Genomic DNA, 17,313 nt, shown 5'->3' on the forward strand with positions numbered 1-17,313 from the left:
TTATTAATTATTCAGTCTTTTTTATCCCCTTAGGTGATAAAGTACAAGCTGTGCCGCTGCTCTGATAAGAAGCTCAAACACAACAACAACAATGATCAGGGTACTGTGCTGAGCCTTGATGATGTCAAGTGTCACGTCAGTAACTTTCATTAGGAGGGTCTCAGAAAGGTTCCATGGACTTTGTTCAGTTCTGTATGCCAACAGACAAAGTGTCTGAACTGTGCCTGAACTTGTGGCTGAAACTTGGATGGATGGAATGGAGTGGTTAACATTGTTGTTATGACTCTCAAGCACCGTACGGCAATCTGTACACAGCTCTTTGATAAATACAGTAGCAACAAATATCATAAAGATGCATATGACGTCAATTGAAGTTCTGGTGTGTTCACTAAATCAGCATAAGATGATTTTGATGTTTTGCTTTTGTGTATAAATGGTGACTTGCATGTCAGTTTTCAACAAATTATCATTTGTATTTTCATGCCATCCAAGACAAAAAAAAAATGTAGAGTCTTTCCTTGTTGACTGGCAACATCTTGACAATATATTGTTCTACCTCATCGCGCAGGTCGACTGAAAAGTGACTTTTTGAACAGAGCAAAACTGGCAAATATGTATTGAAAAGAAAACCTGACATTACGGCTCACCTTACATATGCAGAGCAGCATTGTAGACATTTACAAGGAGAACTTTTGATAACTCAAAGAGTAGAAAAAGCTCTGATGTTATTGTTGAGACTGATATTCATCCAAAGGCAGTTCAAAATGTCTGTATTAAATACCAATACATGCTATTTTCCCTTTCTGTTTACAATTGTCTTGTGAAAAAAACTAATGATTTTATTTCCCCGGCAAGACAAAACACAGTTTTACGAAATGGCATTCATCGTTTATCCCATTCAATCGTTGAATGTCTCCTCTTCTAGGGCTGATGTTGCATGTAGCACTGTGCAACAATGTAAAATGTGATTCATGGATGAATATTTAAGCTGCATATACTGTGTATAGCGTTTGTATACTGATGGCATCGGCTTATTTTTATGTGTGGGTGGGTGGGGGTGTGCAACAACAACAAGGTTGTACAGTGCACTGATAGTGCCAAAGGCTGAAGAGTTGAGACCTACAAGTTGTTTTCAGCAGTGCCTATCTGAAAGTTTGTCTCAGTGGTTTGTGTTGTAACATTCTGTTATATACAGTATATTGTGTATATAGTCTCACTCATGCTCATTGAGCTCAATGCTAAGCTTTAAGAAAAAAAAACAGGAACAACTATATCATCAGATGACATTAAAATATAAATACTGCCGTTGCTGTGGATAGTAATAGTATTTCTTAGCATAGTATCATTCTATACTGCTGTACTAGACTTGCTGTGGGACTGTTTTCTGTATGATGGCATCAGTAAACAAAATGAGTATTAATCAATTTTAATTCTGTTTTTGTGGCTATAATCAGAACTCCTTACAGTGTCTCAAGTAAATTTAAAAATTATAGTAGATTACATCATGCAGTGTCTACTGCATGATATTATACACATCACTGGTGTCCTCCAAACGGTTTAAAAACATGTTTCGAAAACACAAAGAAAAGTAGGTGATACTGTTTTTCGACGAAACTCGACAAAAATCACATTTGGGAGACAAATCTTTTGTAGTGGAAATGAAAAGATTATGGGCTTGAAAGAGTTCCATTCAAGTTCAAATTCTAACTTAACTGAACTTTGGTAAACGGTTGAATTTTATTTGAACATGCATACAAATTACAGTGGAATACATCCCATAGTACAATTCGTAGTTCCACATGTCCAAAAGGAGTAGGAAGAAGCAAAGCTTATTTAATCCTACCCCCCGTCCGTTTCACATGAATTGCAACACATTTATTCACTTCCTGTATTCCAAATGTGGTCTTTACCAGTTAATACATTGGAAAATAACAAGGTAATGTAACAACGTCAAGGTTTTTTCACCATAAATATAACCATCCATCCATTTTCTATGCTCGAGCCCATCCCAGCTGACTTCGGGCAAGAGGCGGGGTACGCTTTGGACTGGTCGCCAGCCAATCGCAGTAATTCATATGTCAATAATAATAAATAATAATCAGTATAAATGGACATAACAGAACGCAGCTGGAATAATGGGTGAGTATTGACAATGAACTCACAAGAATGAAGAGTAATGAATGTTGTAGTGGTTAGACATACAGTCGCATTTTGTACACAGTGGTTCAAGACTCTTCTTCCTTGTATTTTGCAAACGTCAACTGCTGTATTGTTTCTTGAAATCGCTCATCTTGGTGCTTTGTTTGAGTTCCTTCCTCAATCCGTTCCATAATTTCATTCCACATACTGAAATGCTGTGTGGGTTTTTAGGGTTTTAGTGCGTATAAGTGTTTTAAGTTTAGTTTTTCCCTGAGATCATATTTCTCCTCTCTTGTTGGAAAGCACTGTATGACATTTTTGGGTAGCAGGTTATTGATTGCTTTGTGCATAATTTTAGCTGTTTAAAAATGTACTAGATCAGCTAATTTTAATATTTGTGATTTTAGAAATAGAGTATTTGTGTGTTCTCTATGCGCGACATTATGGATTATCCTCACTGATCTTTTTAGTACATTTAGCGAGTGAAGTTTGTTTTTATAGTTTTACGCCATATCTCCACACAATAAGTTGGATATGGTAATACCAGACAGCAATAAAAGAGTATGGAGTGATTTTTGGTCAGGGACAACTTTTGCTTTATTCAAAATTGAGGTATTTCTCGCCACTTTATGTTGTATATTTTTAATGTGAGATTTCATATTTTCATCTATTATGATCCTCAGAAATGTATTTTCGTTCACCCTTTCAATGTCCACACCTTCAATTTGTATTTGTGCATGCGTATGCTTTCTGCTATTGTCAAATAGCATTGCATAGGTTCAAGGATAATCTATTTTTATCAAACCATCTTTTTAGTATAGTCATTTCCACTGAGACTTTTTTAATTAGCTCTTGTGTGCCTTCCCCAGAACAAAAAGCAGTAGTATTGTGTGTAAATAATACTAGCTTTAGGTCTTTTGTCACTTTTCAGATGCCATTAATATATAAGTTGGACAGTTTTGGTCCCAGTGTTGACCCCTGGGGTACTCCGCACACAATATTTAAACGTGCAGATGTGTATTCTCAAAGCTTCACGTATTGCTTCCTGTTTGCTGGGCAGCTTTTGACCCAATTCAAAACTAACCCTCATTAAAGACTTTGGGTTTTTAATGTCATTATTAAGCTTTTTTTGGTATTCATGGAACAGTCGATTCATCAGGCATCGGGACACAGCCTGAACTTCTCAACTCATCACATACGTTTCCTTGTTTGTGTGTGTGGTTACCAAAATCTTGGATGTTTATTGAATCTCTGGACATAAAAAGCAGGCTAGGAGCTTCTGAGGCTGATATAGTACAGTTCCTGATGTCCATAATCCTGCTTGCCTGCCTCACTTCCTCTGCTCTGTTGCAAAAAATATTGAGAGCAGACAGATGTTTGCCTTTCCTGAGTTTAATAGCGGTCCTGTTTATACAAGTATTCAGACTAATGCAGCTCTCCAGATGCATTACTATCCTAGAATGGCGCCATCGTGTGAATTACTGGTCTGACATTCAACATCAAATTGAATGAGAGCGCAAATGTGATCAAATCTGTTGCCTGTTCAAATACAGACCTGATCAAAAACTTAAGACCAGTTGAAAAATTGCTAGAATTTGCATTTTGAAAATTTGGATCTTAATGAGGTTTTAAGTGGAGCTACAATATGCAAAAGCAAGACGGGGGAGTGAGACAAAAAGCACTTTGAAAAAGTCATTTTTTTAAAACAACAATTCAACTGAAATAGGCTGTTTATCAGCTGATCAAAAGTTTAAGATCATTGCTCAAAAAAATAACAAAAAATTCTCCAAACCAGAACAAAAAATGTTCTCAGTAGGACTCAGTAAAGAGTAGCTCCACCGTGGGTGGTGGGATCTCCTTGTCAGTATCGTTGGAAGCCATCGGGACCGTCAAGGTTACATTTTTTCTCATCAGAGAATAAAACTTTTTTCCACCTTTCAATGTCCCATGTTTGATGCTCCCTGGCAAAGTCTAAACGGGCAGTTTTGTGCCGTTGAAGGAGACGAGGTCTTTGAATGCGTTTTTTAAACCCTTTTCCCGCAGATGCAGTCTGATGGTTATTGCGCTGCAGTTGGCAGCAGGAAGGGCCTTAATGTGGGTGGAAGACCGCCCTGTGTCTTGATGGACAGCCAATCAGATCCTCCGGCTCAGCGCAGGTGTGATTTTTTTGGGGTCTACCACTTGACTTTTTTGTTCCATAATGCTCAGGATCTTTTAAAAAATGTAGAATGACTGTCTTACTGCTCCCAACCTCAGCAACAATGGCACGCTGCGAAAGGCCTTGCTTATGCAGCTCGGCAATCCGACCACGTTCAAAAAGAGAAAGCTTCTTAGCTTTAGCCATCAGGAGGGCATGACAGTGTGAATGCCTGACAGAAAATGAACATTTTGAGCAGATTTTGGCTTTTATAGCCTATGATCTTAAACTTTTGATCAGCTGATAAACAGCCTATTTCAGTTTTGGGCTTTTTTTGTTTAAATTAAAAGTTCAAAATGTTTTTTGTCTCACTCCCCCTTCTTGTTTTTGCATATTGTAGCTCCACTTAAAACCTCATTCAGATCCAAATGTGCAAAATGCAAATTTGAGCAATTGGTCTTAAGATTTTGATCAGGTCGTATATGCTTTTCATACTGTATTAAGTTTAAGAGACACTCAAAAGTCATAAGACTACTTTTTCTTGAACTAAACTGTTTTCTCTTTAAACCACAGAACAGCAGAGTGCTGAATGTGTACAAAACAGTTCCTTCATGAGTCTCGTCTGTTCCGAGTCTTACACAACAAGGTCCTCTTTTATTGGAGTCTTGCAGACCAAATGAATGTCTGCCACCCGTGAGTTATGTGTGGTGCTTTCTACTGTGTTGGTTGTATGTTATTTTGAGTTTGTTTTATGCAACAGAAAGTAATGCACAGTCAACTGTGAAGCACTTTATCAAGTGACTGGATAAATATTCTGATCCCCTTTTTTTGAATAACTTATCAAACCATTGTCGAAAAATGTATGAAATTGATATACCGTAATTTCCGGTGTATAAGCCGCTACTTCTTTCTTAAACATTGAACCCTGCTCTCATAATCATTTAAATACTGTGCCGCTCGCAAGTCAGTGAGTCAGCCCATCGGAAATCACAGGAGGCCATTACTCAGCATAACAGCCTGACTCACGGTGTCGTCTTACAAAGAATGCAAAAATTATCACACAGCAACTTAACACTCAAAGGTAAGTAAGAAATAAAGATGACAAGTACCAATATGAGTTTAACTTAATATAGTTTTGTTTTTTTATTCTAAACTTGTATTGGTACTTGTATATTTCTTATCTACCGTTTGAGTGTTACGTTGCTGTGTGATGATTTTAGCGTCGTAAGATGACACAGTGAGTCATGTTATATTGTGTTGATAACTTTGTTGCGATCGCGAACTACCGCCGGTAGATCGCCAAGGTAGTATGGGTCGATCGCGTAAACGTCACTTTGTAGATGTCATATGACATCAGTCGGCTGACATTAAGCTACCCTCCTGATTCGCTCTTGCTCCCCCGTGGTGTTTCAAGCTACACACGGAGACGCAACTTTCATCGTTATTATTCTGATTACGGATAAACTAACTGAGCGCTAAGATGCTTATGTCTAAAACAAAAGTTATCCTTTCACTTATAGTGGCCGGTTACGTAGAAAAAAAGTCAACTGTTGATGGCTTTGCTTCGCGTCATGAACTCTACTATGCAAATGTGTGTTTTTTACACTTCTGTTTCTTAAACTATTATTTCATGATGAATAGGAAAATGTGTCCATTGCTGAAACCTTTTTAATATGTTGACTTGGCTTCGGCTGCATTGTCTTCTGCATAATCATTTTCATTTCTTCTATATCTGTAATGTTTGATAGCACATGCTAACTGGACATAAAACATGAACTGTGTGTCTAATGAATGTTACGTAACTACTTTGACGGACATGTTAGCGGTACTCAGGTTATGTACACAACTGTGGAATTATGTGTAATTACCTTTATTGCCATGTTGAATATAATTATGATATCAGCTACTCTGATTATCTGTTTATTTTGAAAATGTGAATGTGAAACTGTAATCATTAATATTTACAATAGTATTTCATAGTTTACCGGTTAGATTATATTTATATGTTGTATGTTTTATAGAAAGAAGGTCGATCTTTCGACTTGAAACTTGCATGCTGAAAAAGTGCGTGCACCCCTGATATACATGTATAACGTACATATTTTTTTTTTTACATATTTTTTTTATAAATATAGTAAATGTATTTATTTTCTATTTTTATAGTAGGAGGTACGTGGGGCTTGGTCATTTTCAAAGTAGCTGGCAGGCTGAAAACGTGTGAGCACCCCTGGACTACATGAAAGCAGCAAGTAAACGTGTGCCGATTTTATGATGTGAATGCTTTACATCTGGAATTAGATGAACTAGTCAGAAAGCACACCGTAATAAAATGACAGAAGTAGTCCTCTGCTTCATGTCAGTTGATATGCAGGAGACATTTGTCCCAGTAACTTTAAGCCCACTAACCTCATGTCAGCTAGATGAATGAGTAACCAGAGTTGGTTACGACTGCAATGGGCGGGCCGGAGTCTCCCATCATGCAGGCCAATAACACGAAAGGGTTGCTTGGCATGCAGCTGCTGGAGCGTTGCATAACCTCACTGCAAGTTCACTCACTCATCGATTTGCCTCCTCACGATGGCAGCTGCGAAGAAAGTGTGCATTATTGGATCTGGAAATTGGCAAGTAGTGGCGCTGATGCTAAAACGAGTAGCGAGAGATGAGCTGTTGAATAGGGCTAATCATGTGTGGTACATTGCTATTTTGGCTAGCCATCTTAGCATCGCCGGGAAAACGGCTAGCTAACCAGCCAGTTTTCTCAGCGCGATGTTTGTTGCTTTTGTTTTGCTGGGCAACCTTCACCATATAACTTGTCCATTAAGCCACTAAGCCATTGTTTTTTCGCTATATTGTACCCCAAGGCTGAGTACGGTTCACACTACCGTTACTTGCTTTTGGTGGCTTAATGTCGTCTTTTTAAATTACTTTGCGTAGTGTTTCAGAATTTGATGGCACTTGAGTTGACACGCTGCACGATGTCACTACGTCTTCTTACAGCTATTGCGTAATTATAAAAAAAATGCACACAAATTGCGGGGAACTACTCGCTATTATTAGGGTACTGGACGGGAAGAACGTGTTCTCATACATAACGACATCCGTTTTTCAAATTAAAAGGCACATTTAGGACAACTGTCCGTGTAATTTATTAATATAAACCATTCCGTGTGAATATTTCCATCCATCCATTTTCTACACCACTTCTCCTCTTTAGGGTCGCGGGGGCATGCTGGAGCTTATCCCAGCTGACTGGTCGCCAGCCAATCGCAGGGCACATATAGACAACCATTCACACTCACATTCATACCTACAGACAATTTAGAGTCGCCAATTAACCTAACATGCATGTTTTTGGAATGTGGGAGGAAACCGGAGTACCTGGAGAAAACCCACGCACTTGAAAATAGTTTTTTTTTTTGCAAATTCGGTTACAGGCCGATTACAGCTTAATTGTGTTACTCAGTACAATTCCTCACTATACTTGTATGTATTGTATCGTATATAAAGGGTCGTGCATCACCTACGACATCCTCCTGAGACCCAGAAGTGCATTTTTGACCTCTCAAGTCTCAAGTAAGGATGTGCAAATTCAAGTCAAGACAAGACAGATCGATCTAAGTTGGAAGTCATAGGTTTGACATTTTTCAGTCCTTACAAATCATAAGCAGTTTAGTGTCTCCCAAGTAAAATGCAATTTAAATTTAATTAGACAAATACAATGGATGCATTTTGAATTGTTTTATTTATTTTTTTCAATAAAATACGACCAGGGTGACAAGACTTAGTCGCAGAAAAAGAGTGCTGACACAGCATTTTGGATTTACACAACCCACATGTTTGTTCTTAAACCTGATTGGACGTTAATAGATGCATTCAATGAGGTCGATGCAAAGAGAAAATATGTTGTCTTCGATCATGCTAGTTGAATACTTGGAATACTCGACACATTCGCTGAAAATCTGGAGTATTTTCAAATCATCAGACTAAAGTCCGTGTCATTGACGTTAAAGTCCGAGTCAAGTTGCAAGTCTTTTGACGAGACTGTCAAGTCCAAGTTGCGTGACTGGAGTCCAAACCTCTTGACTACTACTTTTTCAGATAAAATGATGAAGATGGTTCATGCGACAAATGCATCGAGATGCAGAAAATGCATGTGTGTGTGAACGAGAGGAAAAACTGCTTCATTCATTCATTCATAATGTGACAAAAAAGAGTGGCGTGAAATTTACAAAATGCAAGAAAAGTTCAAGTTCAAACGACTGTTTTCAATGTATTTTTTCATGTTCAATGAATATTATTAATGTATTATTATCAATGAATATAACTTCATAACTGTAAAAACTGAATCTAAAAATGTAGGCAAATAGCGTTATAAAGTGTTCTACATTAACCTTTTTTCTTGATTAAAGATAAACCAGCAGGACATGATAATGGATGAAAGAATGAATCAGTTGGCAATACCATTGTCCACTGCAAAGCACATTGCATAAAACACATTTTTCAGCTCAGAAAATTATTATTATTATAAAAACTGATTTTTCTGGGTCTCAGGAGGATCGACTGTACTGTATATCACATTTCAGCACTTCAAACAAAATGGGGTTTCTCTCATCTTTTACCCCAAGTGTGACTTTAGCATATCGTTTTGGCTAAACACTAACTTAAAACTATGAACAACACAGGGGCTCTGCCATTGCCAAGATAGTGGGTGCCAATGCCGCTCAGAATCCCAAATTTGACAACACAGTAAAAATGTGGGTGTTTGAGGAGACTGTGAATGGGCGCAAACTGACTGAAATAATCAACACTGACCATGAGAATGTCAAGTACCTTCCCGGACACAAGCTACCAGCAAATGTGGTAAGACCAAGTTGGTTTCTCATACCTTACCTGAAGAGTTGAGTTCAGACTCGAACTATGTTGCTTTGCTCTTTCTGCTAGTGCATGGATGCTTGTTTTCTTGAGCCTTTTGCGTTCTACAAACATTCCTTGTACCTGCTTTTTGTCGTTTTATGTGAAGATCTTATCACTCTGTGCAATCGTTGTTTGTCTCTGTGTATTCTCAAAGCACATTGCTCCATGTCCGACGTTAAAGCATCACACTTTCTACCTTCTCCTTTATTGGATGTCATTGTTTGTCCTCAGCTGGCTGTACCAGACCTGGTGGAGGCATCCAGTGATGCAGACATTCTGGTGTTTGTCATCCCACACCAGTTTATTGGCAAAGTGTGTGACACCATGAAGGGGAAAATAAAGAACGATGCGCTGGGGATTTCCCTTATCAAGGTTGGACTTTGCAGCACAGTCGTCCCTCGCTATATCGCGGTTCGGTCATTGCTCCCTCACTCTATTGCGTTTCTTCAAAATCCCGATCACCCCCAAAAGCTATTTTGAAGACAGACAAACGCCAGCAAAAAAGTGTGCTCTTCTGGTAACCATGATTACCTCCAAGGAAACACATGCAGTCACCATTGCTTAGATAAAACGGATAAACGCCGGCAAAATTACCCAATTAATCGACAACTATTTTGGTTATCGATTAATAGTTTTTTAAAATTTGATTTCAGCCTCTCAAATGTGAATATTTTTGAATGTCCTCAGTCATCCATGAAATCCAATTTATTATCTTTGTGTTTTAGCCAAAACAAGATATTCACACACATCAGCTTTCACTTTGGAAAACAGTGATGGGCATTTTTGCTTCATATTACGGTAATTTTGTCCATCTATAGCCTAACCGACGGATTACTACATTAACTGAAACAAGCTTCAGATTAATCGACTGCGAAAATTGTCTTGATTGTATTTTTGTGTACAGTTGTTTTACTGAAGCTATTTGACAAATATTTTGATCTTTTTTTTAATTATTTAACATTATTTTAACAGAATATTCAAGCGGAAATCTGGTGTTTGTGCACTTATTCGCTCTGTCAGTTCAAATATTCTATTTCTGAATAAAGAGACGGAAATTAAGTGTTTTTTTTTTAAATCCGATTATTCAGAAAAAATAATCGACTGATTATTTTATGATATTTATTAATTATGTTAATAATCGAATATTAAAATAAACGTTAGTTGCCCCCAACATCACTTCCTGTCCATGGATTTTGCTCCCCGTCAAGGTAAACTGTGTTAAATGGCTTATTTTCTCTGATTCTATCTACTATATTGGGTAATACCAATGTAAAGGTGATTATATGGGTGTTATTTCATGTCTAGATGGCTCTAATAATGTTAAAAGATGTATTTAGAAGACCGTGAACAGGATTTTAATGCCATAACTACGAAAATATTCCATTTATAAAGGAATCCTAATTCACGGGAATTCACTAGCCGCGATAAACAAGGGATTACTTGCATTGTAGTTTCATCTGAATATTCATACTTTCTCCATCAACTTTTTTCAATGCGTCTTCCACAGGGAGTTGACGAGGGACCCGATGGACTCAAACTCATCTCTGATGTGATCCAGGAGAAGCTTGGCATTGCTATGAGTGTGCTGATGGGGGCCAACATCGCCAATGAAGTTGCTGATGAAAAGTTTTGCGAGACCACCATTGGTTAGTCTTCATTTATTGCCTTGACTTTGACTTGGGCTACGAAATAATCTGTTGTGCCTATCAGCATTGAACAAATGCACCATTACACCTCAACAGTCACACTCTTGTAGTCTAATTGAATCAAGTTTACGATTATTTTTATGAAATGTGATATGAAAGTGTATTAGAAAATTCTTTTATTACACTGGGAGTGATTTTTAATCGTATTTTAGGGATCACTCAGTCTTACCACCTCCATGAAGGTTGTCTTTGCTTGTTTTCCTGCGTCTTCAACGGGATTATGCAACAACTTCTAGACAGCAGCCATCTCTGTAATTTATTTAAATTTGCAGTCTGGGTTTGTCTCTCTTTAGGGAAAAAAACAAAATAACAACAACAGCAATTCATGCTCTTCCAAGTTAGTCTTTTGAACATACAAAGCAAGTGTTCTCGCTAGTTGAGGTTCTTATGAAGTGTCTTGCTTCCTCAGGATGGGGTGAATTAAATCATTTTGCCTCCTTTTAGTTTTTGTGTAAATACCAAAGAGCTGCTTTTACATTCCTGTAGTGTACGAAACATTGAACATAAGACAGCTAATTGTATGACGTAAAACCACACAATAGCTCATTTTCAGATTCAAAGTTCTCGAGATGAATTTCTACAAAGTCGCTGATTGCCTGTCTTAAAATATTGGTTGGATTTCTGTCTTTCAGGGTGTAAGAATAAAAACCACGGGGCTCTTCTAAAGGAACTCATGCAGACCAACAATTTCCGTGTTACTGTAGTGGAGGAGCACGATGTGGTGGAAATCTGTGGTGCTTTAAAGGTGAGTTTCCAAGGTAAACAAATGATGATGTTGTCTGTGATAAGAAGAGACGCTCGACTGGTTTTCTTGCCAATATCTGATATGCCGATATTGTCCAGCACTTCATTACGGATCCCGATATTGGTAGCAGCTCTTCTCTCAAACTGTAACACAGTATTTGTCTTGGATGCATTTTGCAAATAAACACAAAATAAAACAAACAAATGTAACAAATGCTGTAATACGCAATGCCAGTTATAGAAAAGTGCCATATTTATTTGAGTCATTAAAAAGTCATGACCAATAGTCAACATGTCCTCCTACAAGTACTATCAAGAGCATGATACAGTTTGAAAAGCGTCATACTTTTATGTGGCACAAATATCTGTATAAGAACAAAGTACAGCGCAAAGTATGAAACTCTCGACGAATACAATCAGTGAAATTATAAACTGGCTACAGCTGGGTAGTTTTGTTTTTTTTTTTTCCCAGGGCCGACTACCGTTGCTTATTTTGCTGCACAGAACTGCGTGTTAATCCGTGTGATTCTTCCTGAGGTGTGATATTAGATTAGAAATATTGAAGGACGACTCCGTACTCACGCCTTGCATAATCAGCACTTTTCAGTCATTGCAAATTGCATATTTACAATCTGACGGTGAAACTTGGAAGTAATTCCACACCGTGGACATACTGAGTTTGATGAAGTCTCACTCGTGCATTGATATCAACATCTACAGAAAAGCAGATCCCGATATGATCAGATATCTCATTTTTATGCCAATATCAACTGATATTAACAGACATATCGAGTGATAAGACTTTGGGTTCTTGTGTCTTTTGCAAAATTGATGAGAAACTGCATTTCATTAAAGTGAAAATCTGTATCGCAACTTTTCTTCTCTCCATGTGCCTTAGAACATTGTTGCTGTCGGGGCAGGTTTCTGTGATGGTCTGGGTTTCGGTGACAACACAAAAGCAGCAGTAATCCGGTTAGGTTTGATGGAGATGATTGCGTTTGCTCGCATTTTCTGCACAGCGGGTCCCGTGTCCTCTGCAACCTTCCTGGAAAGCTGCGGCGTCGCTGATCTCATCACAACATGCTACGGTGGTCGAAATCGCAAAGTAGCCGAAGCTTTTGTGAAGACGGGAAAGGTGAGCAGGAGTACTAATCTTCAAGTTTGTTTGCATCTTGCAGTTCTGTGAAGGTCTCATTGTGTTTCCTCTCTCGGGCAGTCCATTGAGGAGCTGGAGAAAGAGATGCTGAATGGTCAGAAGCTGCAAGGACCAGCGACTGCTGCTGAGGTCTATCTTATCCTCAAGCACAAAGACTTAGTTGACAAGTAAGTCAAGCCTCAATGTGCAACACGACTCCGGGGAACCAAATGCAGGGCTCCAGACCGCGACTAAATCGGCGCATTTTGCGACTAAAATTTGAGACATTGCAAGTAAATTTCTCATCTACTCGTGCATGTGCAACCAGAAAAAAGTACACTCCCCATATTGAGTTAACAAAGGACACAGTTTGTCTCTTATTAGCGTGAGAATTAATAGTCTGTAAAATGCGGAGTCAATTGACACCAGTCAATGCCTTGCAATATCAGCATGTGTGATCGCTCACCTTTCAATCTCATTGGAGTTTGACTTTTCTGCCATCTTTGTTTACACATTTTGCCTGGCTCTCACTCTTGTCTCTCTGGCAGCAGCTAGCTAGCTAGAGTTATCCGCCTAGCCTCTGGTCTATGGACTCCAGTGTGACACTTATTTTATTTTATTTTTTTTTACTACAGTGACATTCTGTCTTTAAAACACACAAACAATGCGGTTCGTCCAGAGCTCGTTTTTGGAAAGCTACAAGTGGCTATCACGTTCATGAGGTACATACTAACTTCCTTTTTCAAGAGTCCCTTAACAACCTTGATCTCTATCGAGGGAAAGGCTTCCTGAGACATCATCTGTACTTCTGTGAAGAAGGTGTCGGACGTTTCGCTCCTCATCCGAAGAGCTTCGTCAGCGAACTAATAACTAATAACCTTGATCTCTAGTTACGATTATAATACTTTTGTCTTGTTTTCAAAACTAGTTGTGTGTCTAAGTTGTTTAACGTAAACACATAGTGTGTCCAGCGTTAAGATAGTGACGCCATCACCTGATGGGTCTCCATCAGGTAGCTAGTAGGCTACCAGTAGCTTGCCAGCTGATTTTGAGCAGCTCACCAAAGAATATTTGCTTCAACTCTTAGTATTGTTGTGTTATGTTTGAGCACTGTTTATCACATTACAGATTTCTGTAAGAAAAATATTTAAATTTTTTGATTATGTTCTTATTTTGAACTGAAAAATATATTATTTAACCATGTATTGGTATTACTCTAAAACGGGCATCAAATTAAAGTCAGGTCCGGGACAAATGCTACAAAATTTGTTTCGTCCATACTGTAGAGGCAAAAAAAAAGGGAGGCTTGGTTGGCCCTGCCTACAAAGTGTTCCTTATTTCTTTTTGCAGAAGTTGGCAACCCTACTAGTTAATATGCCAAGTTTATTTTATTATTGACTATTTTTTGTTGCTGACAAACATCTGCTCCACGCTTCAGCCCAGTAGTTGACAGTAACGTACAAATGAGCTAGTTTGCCAACTGACATTAACTCCCAAAAAAAAAAGAAAGGAGACCAACACTGAAGAGGGAAAAAGGCGGGCCGATGTGTGTGGTTGGCTTATGTGTGAAAAGAGAGCGGTATTGGAGTTCTAATGTACAGTATATGACGCCACAGAAACAGGGTGGTGATAGAAGACAGTTGCTAAAAGTATTTATCAGTAATACAGTGAAAATGAGAGGAAATGTGAATATTTAAGTTGCAAATCGATTTCGGTGTGTGCCCCTAAATTTTCTGCTTACGCCCCTAAAATTTTAAGTGAGGGGCCGCTGTGCTCCTAGTAAAACAAATGTCGGTCTGGAACCCTGAAATGGCATCAGTCCATCTCATGTAAAACTCACTACAAACTGCTTATTCCCCCAGGTTCCCACTGTTCAATGCCGTGTATCAGATTTGCTACCAGGGCCATCCAGTCACAGGGTTTATCAGCTGCTTGCAGAACCATCCAGAGCACATGTAAAATGCAAAAAAGCCAACCAAGTGCCTTCTACATGGAGAAAGTTACTGCATTATGTCATCTGCCGACCAGTCACTCCACGGCTGTCATGAAACATAGCGAGTGACCCTTGTGTGCACTCCACGGAGACATTGCACAACCTTTGTGTTTTTAGTCAGGCACTTTGTCCTTAACAGTGGATTAAAGTGTGTTTTCATTTCAACAATCATGCTAAAACTTGAAGGATAGTTTATTCCCCATATTCAGATTTGATGGGTCTTATTGCCTGGGAGTTGAAGCCAAAAAAGAAAATCTGAATGCAAATGGCTACATCATTTTTATTTTTATTCTAGACCTCCAGATTAACTGGATGTCATTAAGTTCCACCTCTCGGAGACAGGAAAGTCATTCGGCTTGTTTTAGTCTTGCTGTGATTGCCCTTCACAACATTGTTTATGGGGCATCATAACATGCATTCTGATTTTAAGGGCCAGCTGATATACCGTAAATTCCGGTGTATAAGCCGCACCCACTAAATTTAGAAGAACCACATTTGTTCATATATAAGCCGCACTGGTATATAAGCCGCACGTGTCCACGTCATAAAATGACATATTGCAGCACGCACACGTCCATAAGGACCAGGCAGCTTTTTGACAGGAGCCAATGATGAGAAATGAAAAAACTCAGTGAGCTAGTCAACCCATTGGAAATTGCAGGAGGTCGTTGCTCAATATGTCTGACTCATGGTGTCATCTTACGAACATGAAACTCATCACACAGCAACTGAACACTCAAATGTTATCCCTCAAAATTATAGAAACGTACCAATGTGAGTTTAATATGAAAAAAACAACACTTTACAGATTTTCCATAATGCTTTTTGTATTTGAGAGAACCATTTCATTGGAGGAGCATAGAAAACATAGAAAATGGATAGTGCTGCAATACTGCCTCTGTCCACCACAGAGACAGAGGACCTGGAGCCCAAAGCCCAGAGGAAAACTGACGGCACTGCAGCACCCCAATGAATGAGTTGCTCAAACACAATGCCTTATGGGAAGACTTTAAAATGTTGGGTTTTTTTTTTTCATTTTAAACTCCTATTGGGACATGTTTGTATATTTGTCTAGTACAACTCTTGAGTATTAAGTTGCTGTTAGTCTTAGTAAAGTGCTCTTTAAAAGATGACACCATGAGTCAGTTGTTCTTATACTGGTGGATGTATAATTACCTCCTGCGATTTCCAGTTGGTTGGCAAGCTTGTTGTGAGTGCACTGATAGCTCATGATTGGCTCCTGCCAAAGAAAGACCCATTGTTTCCTCACCGACCCACGAGCGGCACAGTATATTAATAACTATTATTAAGTAAAGGAGATGTCACGAGATTTGAATTTTAGCTGCACCGCTATATAAGCCGCAGGGTTCAAAGATTAAGAAAAAAAAATAACGTCTTATACGCCGGAATTTACGGTAGGCAAGACCTATCTCCTTTAGACCTTCAGTGGTGGAAGGAATTATGTGGCTATTCTAACATTGCCGTCCAGTGGGCACCTGTCCATTAGCAAAGTTATTTGCTCATAATGTAATATCCAGCTTCATGTCTTTCTAAGCTTTTAGTGTCTTAAATCATTTCCTGTCTGTACTGTATATTCACGCATGCACGCACTGTTTTTAACAAATGCAAGTGCCTTAGTATGCACGGTTGCTACAGTAAGTCTTGGCTATTGCATCTATTTGTACAAACCAAAGACTTCTGAAATGTCCGTCCACTATTGATGTGACTTTGCCTAACAGCTTGTGTGTTGAAATATTATGTCAGCATTTGTCTGTGAATAAACTGCCATCTAAACATGGTTATGGTTTAATTTATTTCGAACATGCATAGATTTACATTGAAATGCTTCATGTTACAATTCACAATTCCACAGCAAAGTTTATTTAATCCTACTCCCTCCCCGTTTCCCATCAATTGCTAATACATTTGTTCACTTCCTGCATTCAACATGCACTAATTCACCATTTACATTGTTCTTCTATACAATAAAAACAGTTGTTTCTAAACAGAAAAAAAACTTTCCCTTTCCCTTGTCAGGATCTATCTACAGCATACTGTTCTCGGATCCAATCGTTTTGTGGTCTGGATAGCTGAAGGTTTCCACTTCCAGGTCTTCCTGTCCTTCCGTCTTTTGTGTTGTACTGAGTTTCATTGAATGTTGATACATGGTTTGCAGTACTTCTTGTTGAGCAGGGCCTTGCAACGTGGTACTGATGTCAAACGTTACTGAATGTAATCCTTCCAGCTACACGGTTCTTTCTTTGTGGGTTGTATCCTCCATTGTCCTTGTTGTCATGGTGATGTGATCTTTTAATATTATCTTTGACAACAAGCACTCTTGCCTCTGCTGGTTCTCCATTTCGCTTGATGTTGATTTTTGCTGTGGTGCTTTGTATCTTCCTCTGCTACCTCAACCCCCGTGCTTTCTGGTGACGTCAGCGTTGCATTTTGTCAGATGCTCATTCGTGTAGATGTTTGTACCTGTCAGCTTCTTTCCCCATTTCAGCAGTGCAGTTTTGAATTCCCTATTGGTGAACTTTAACAA

General features: G+C 38.7%; 2 protein-coding genes across 3 annotated transcripts in view; both read left to right on the plus strand.

The window, feature by feature from the left end:
- Nucleotides 1-5,330, plus strand: part of LOC129184325 (acid-sensing ion channel 1-like) — a 53,197-nt gene extending 47,867 nt beyond the window's left edge. The window contains exon 10 of the mRNA XM_054780620.1: nt 34-5,330. Coding sequence (XP_054636595.1) covers nt 34-153 — 120 coding nt within the window. The 3' untranslated portion in view covers nt 154-5,330. The remainder of the gene's footprint in view (nt 1-33) is intronic.
- Nucleotides 5,331-6,714: 1,384 nt separating this feature from the next.
- Nucleotides 6,715-16,566, plus strand: LOC129184586 (glycerol-3-phosphate dehydrogenase [NAD(+)], cytoplasmic). 2 transcript variants are annotated; one of them, XM_054780672.1, is made up of 8 exons: nt 6,735-6,897; nt 8,959-9,136; nt 9,422-9,562; nt 10,698-10,836; nt 11,529-11,641; nt 12,539-12,775; nt 12,857-12,963; nt 14,638-16,566. In XM_054780672.1, the coding sequence occupies exons 1-8, from the start codon at nt 6,854-6,856 to the stop codon at nt 14,732-14,734; spliced, it is 1,056 nt and encodes a 351-aa protein (XP_054636647.1). In that variant the 5' UTR covers nt 6,735-6,853; the 3' UTR covers nt 14,735-16,566. The 2 variants fall into 2 exon arrangements, with proteins under 2 accessions (XP_054636732.1, XP_054636647.1); XM_054780757.1 differs by lacking the exon at nt 8,959-9,136 and having other exon boundaries at nt 6,715-6,897.
- Nucleotides 16,567-17,313: the final 747 nt, after the last annotated feature.

Source organism: Dunckerocampus dactyliophorus, chromosome 1 (genome assembly GCF_027744805.1).
Source record: "Dunckerocampus dactyliophorus isolate RoL2022-P2 chromosome 1, RoL_Ddac_1.1, whole genome shotgun sequence".
Lineage (NCBI taxonomy): Eukaryota > Metazoa > Chordata > Actinopteri > Syngnathiformes > Syngnathidae > Dunckerocampus > Dunckerocampus dactyliophorus.